The sequence below is a fragment of the Nicotiana attenuata genome, unplaced genomic scaffold (assembly GCF_001879085.1).
Source record: "Nicotiana attenuata strain UT unplaced genomic scaffold, NIATTr2, whole genome shotgun sequence".
NCBI lineage: Eukaryota > Viridiplantae > Streptophyta > Magnoliopsida > Solanales > Solanaceae > Nicotiana > Nicotiana attenuata.
The window spans coordinates 38,897-44,087 of NW_017670609.1; the positions used below are offsets into that span (position 1 = coordinate 38,897).

A 5,191-nucleotide genomic window follows, 5' to 3' on the forward strand; every position below is an offset into this window, starting at 1 on the left:
TTGGTGGATTTTAATTTCATTGTTGAAGTTGTTACCATTACTTCTTCCTCGTCCATGACCGCCACGGCCTCGTCCTCGTCCATTCCCTTGATAGCTTTTTTCACCTCCATAATCCTTGAAGGATGCCTGAGTTTTAAGAAGTTGCTCCAATGGCACTTCTTGTCTCCTCTTGATCTTTTCTTCATGGGCCTGTAAAGAACCCTCCAATTGCTCCACCATCATTGAGTCTAAATCTTTAGACTCTTCAATAGCACACACCACAAAATAGAATTTAGGTGTTAAAGTGCGAAGGATCTTTTCTACCACACGGACATCTTTTATGTCCTCCCCGTATCTTCTTAATTGATTCACAACAGCCTTCACTTTTGAATAATAATCCGAAATGCATTCGGATTCTTTCATTTTTAAAACTTCAAAATCAGCCCTTAGAGTTTGAAGTTTTACCTTCCTCATCTTGTCAACTCCTTGAAGAGAATTTTGTAAAATCTCCCAAGCTTCCTTTGAGGCGGTAGCATCTGCCACCTTCTCAAACATGGCATCATCCAAACATTGGTGGATGAGCGTGAGGGCTTGTTGATCCTTCTTCCTTGTCTTTGCCAAGATATCTTTTTCATTTTGAGGCAGAGCTTCCTCATTATCGGTTTTTGCATACCCTCTATCTACGATTTCTCACACATCCTGGGAGCCAAGAATGGCTTTCATACGTAGACACCATTTCTCATAATGATCTTTTGTGAGACGGGGATACTGAAAAGACAGCGGACCATTACTCGCCATGGCTCTGATACCACGTTGTTGGGATAAAAAAAATAATATCCCGCTCAGGAATAATACCCACCGCAAATAATAATAACAGAAGAGAGTAACAACGACACCAAATATTTTAATGGGATAAAATACAACACCCCAGCGGAGCAATATTACCACTATAATGTTACAACTTAGTAGTGTCAAGAGACTACTACAACTTCGAAAGAAATAACACTCTTTATTTTAAACACCTCTCTACAATATTACTCCCACTCACTATTTATCTCACAAACTACAATCTGTGGATTACTCTCTCTAACTCTCTGCTGCTTCTCTCGATTTGGCGTGTCTGAAATGAGGAACGAGGCCTGCTATTTATAGCAAAACTTGCCAACTATTGGACCAATCAGAATGGTTTCTTTGCAATTTGCATTGCAATTTGTAACCGGCCAAAACAAGTTTTGGCAACTTGTTGCAACTTGGTTCTTGTTTCAGCCGTTATTGCAACAAGTTGCCATTGCAACTTGTTGTTATCTTCTTCCTCTTTTTTAATTGCTTTTTGTTTTTTGTTTTTTTTGTTTTGATTTGGCCCCACAATCTTACCATTTGCCATGCAGTTTTGTTGGAGTATTTGCCACTTTCCGTGAGATCCCAGTAGAGTTGATCCTCTCTATCCTGATTACCAATGTCTACAGTAGAAATATGTTGGGGTATACGGCCAGGTAAAAATTCCATCAGCTTGTACATAATCCATGTGCCATTGATAGTAAAATCTTGAACAAGGATTATGGAGTTCGTGTTACGGTTTGGAACCAGATCCGCTAGAGGGCCTTTGCCCGACCAATTATCCCACCAAAAACTACTAGTTCCAGAGTTAACTTGCCAACTCATGTGCTTTTCTGCATTTTGCCTCACCTTTAGCATATTTTCCAAGCATGAGAGTTACCTTATGCCCAAACTCTAGTAGATCTAATGCGATATTTGTGTTTCACAAAGGTAGCCCAAAGAGATGACATAGACCTAAGTCTCCACCATCTTTTAGTAGCCAAAGTATCACTGATGTCCTCCATCTTTCTAATACCAATGCCCCCTTCATCATTAGGAATACAAAGATTTTCCCAATAGCTCCAGTGGTACTTCTAATACAAACTTATTGGTACCCTAAAAAAAACTAGCAAGGTTTTTTTTCAATAAGTTTAAGCGAACTTTTGGGAGGGGTCATAGCAGAAAGAGTGTAGATTAGCAAAGCTTGGAGGACACTTTTTATCAACACAATCTTGCCACCGCATAGTAGCTTACCCTGCCAACCAGTAAGCCTTTTAACCACCTTACTAACCATATTATCAAAGTATTCAATCTTCTTTCTGCCGACATAAAGGGAACAACCAAGATAATTGAAAGGGAATTGCTTGTCCATAAAACCATAGCACTCTCAAATTCTGTTAATCCTGTTGGCGGCTGTCTAAGGAGTTGTCAAGAAAAGACTTCTGTTCTTGTTAACAAGTTGACCTGAGCTTTTTTCATAGTTCTTGATTTGTTTCATAATCAACTTGATAGATAGGTTCAAATGATTAACTTTAGGTCATCTAAAAGATTTCTTCATGTAACTCCCCATGAAGGTGAAATTTGTCATACTGAAAATAAGATAGGTTCATAGAGTCATAAGTACAATAGGTAAAGATGATATGATTGTCGTTACACTGTCAACGTATATGATTGAACTGAATTTGAGTGTTCATTTACATGACAAAATGGTAACTATGCATTTAAATGATCATTAAGAAAACAACATCTCAGATAGGCAGGCTATTTTGGTTGTGAAATAATATTGGACATTTTAATATATATACATGATTATTAACTTGCTTGTAAAACTCGCAAAAGTTTAAGGGTTACCACGTGCGATGGCTATATGTAAAACATTATTTAATTCAGAAAAGAAGGCAAGGACGAGAAGAATTAGAAAGGATAAGACAAACAAAAGAAACTGCCGTAAAAGCAAAAAGATATTTACTCTTAGCTAAAACCTTACAGGAAATGATTTGATTAGTCCAGACTCAGGTTTTAAAGCCTACATTAAAATTTTCACATAGTTAAGCTAAAAACTAAAATGAATTCAAATAGCCCCTAAAAAGGAAAGGAAAAGACATAAGAAAGAAAAGCTAAACATAATGCTTAAAACTTGGAAACAAAACATGACTAGGGATTAGTAGCTAATTAAGGGGTCAAGTGTAACACTTGTTAATTAATTAGTAGAATAACTAGTGGACATTTCACTAGGACAAGGTGAAGAATCCCATAGCAACTTTGACTTATTCCATGCATCAATATCAGCATTAACGGGAAATCCAATAACAGATCTAACATTTCCCCACTGTTCTTGCATATGATCCACATTCACATTTGGTAATTCTTTCACCAAATTTCCTGCTTCTTGAATTTGATTCTCTGGTAATGTGATTGAAAAGTTGTTATAATCTCCAAGTATGGAGGATGACATGTTTAGTAGCAAAGAAGAAGCATCAATATTTAGGTTGGTATATGAATTAGAGAGTGTATAACTTGTGGTGGAGTCATGGTTTGAGATGGAAATTTGTTGAGGATGGCTATGACTAGTAGTCATTGGATTTATGGTTCTATAAGGAGGTAAATCTATTGGAGAGAAGCTAGCCATGGATGAGTTTTGTAAGTCATTACTAAATTGGATGGCTGAACTTGCACTTTTGGCTATGAATGACATTTCATTTGGAGTGAAGTGGTTACTTGTTTGAAAGTGTGGTGTGGTATTTGAGGATATTTGAGGGGACACCCAAGAATAAGAAAGAGCTCTGTGTGCGTTGGAGTTAGCTTTCTTGAAAATCCTACAAATTGCCCATGAGTCCTGAAAAAAGTCCAAGAAAAATATTCACAATTACATTAATAAAATAACCCCCACAAAAAGATAAAAATGCAAACAATAACTAGGCCTCGATCGATACAAAGTTAGTTTGAGTTAGACTATATGAATCTTCATTTCTCACTGACCATGTTTCTCCATTTAGACCCTATAGAAATCCAATATCTAAAGATCTAGGTTCTATACTAGAAGTTATTCACATTTTCTGGTGACTACATGCCTTTAGTTAACACGAATAAAAGACTCATAGTGAACTAATCAATTGATTGATATCACCTTTTCTCGCTAAGTTAATTTCATATGATTGTAAGTCTTTCAAGATAACTGTCTTTATATGTGATTTAAGGTTATCTCGTGTCTTTTTAACACCTTCAATTACCGTAGGTCTGACACATACAAACTAGTGTGCCTTGAGATCGACTTAGGATATGACAAAATTGTATTTCAAATAAACGTAACTTCTCCCTCATTTCTAATCTTATCTAATTTTGTATGATTTGGCATAACAAAAATTAGAAAAAAGAAAAAACTAAAAATGAAGCTTACATTAGGAAGCATATTTTTGTCCAAAAATCTCTTTGGTGTGGTAGAGTCAGTGATGGAAGGCAAGCGAAACTCATGCATCATCCAGTCAGTTTTAGTTCCTTTAGCTGCTCTACCTTTGTAGAAAACCAGTGATTTCTTTAAGCCAATGCATTTTGAACCTTCAGAAGAGTAGATTGGCCTGTCAGTTCCTGTGGCTTTCCAAAAACCAGCCCCAATTACTCTATTTGGCCTTGTACTATTTCTGTACTTTCTATCCCTTGGACAGAAGAAATACCATTCTCTCTCTCCAATAGTTGCCAACTCTGTTTAAGAAAGGTAACAAGATAAAGAAAGTGAACAAAAAGAGAAATATACAAACTACAAAGCATATGAATCTGGATTAGAAAGTGAGCTGAAATCCATAGTATTTTACGACGCGAATCTGGATTAGCCGGGCCAGTAGTTCTGGACACGGAATGATTAAACAAAGATAAAATGAAAGCATACGAATAAAATTAAGTTTTTCTTACTTGGAAGATCCCATGGATCAAACTTATAGATGTCAAGTTGCTTAATAAGCTCAATGGAGAGAGCTTTGTGCTGTATCTTTCTCCTCAGATAAAACCCTACTAACTCTTCATCAGTTGGATGAAAACGAAACCCTGGTAGCATCATTTCATCTATTTTCCCATCTGTTTCATTTCTCTCTTCCATCATTCTTTTTCCTTCTCTAAAATCTACCCACAACCCTGGAAAATTTCTCTTCCCCTTAAAGAATAGTGAAAACCCTAAGTAGTAACTAAGTTAACTCATAAATTTTGTTTCTTTATATTACAGTGGAAAACATGATACTACTAAAATTTAGAAGAAGAAAACTATTTGGGAGGATATTACATATGCAATTAAGATCAGATAAGCTCAAGAGAGAAGTCCAAGTTTAGAATAATATGATGTTCACTTATAAATTGGAATGCATTATATGCTTCCCGAGGAGGGGTCTGCCCCCCCCCCCCCCCCCCC

At 36.5% G+C, this 5,191-nt stretch overlaps 1 protein-coding gene across 1 annotated transcript; it reads right to left on the bottom strand.

The window, feature by feature from the left end:
• Positions 1-2,995: 2,995 nt before the first annotated feature.
• On the bottom strand, positions 2,996-4,888 carry LOC109241486 (protein FEZ-like). Its single transcript, XM_019408222.1, has 3 exons — positions 4,702-4,888; positions 4,193-4,494; positions 2,996-3,631 (listed from the first exon to the last, which is right to left on the bottom strand). Exons 1-3 carry the CDS (start codon positions 4,886-4,888, stop codon positions 2,996-2,998), a joined length of 1,125 nt encoding a protein of 374 aa, XP_019263767.1.
• Positions 4,889-5,191: the final 303 nt, after the last annotated feature.

Coding starts and splice junctions, on each gene's coding strand:
- LOC109241486 (XM_019408222.1), bottom strand. CDS start 4,888: ATGATGGAAGAGAGAAATGAAACAGATGGGAAAATAGATGAAATGATG. Junction 4,495..4,701: donor TGATCCATGGGATCTTCCAA/GTAAGAAAAACT, acceptor TTTCTTAAACAG/AGTTGGCAACTATTGGAGAG. Junction 3,632..4,192: donor ACAAAAATATGCTTCCTAAT/GTAAGCTTCATT, acceptor GACTTTTTTCAG/GACTCATGGGCAATTTGTAG.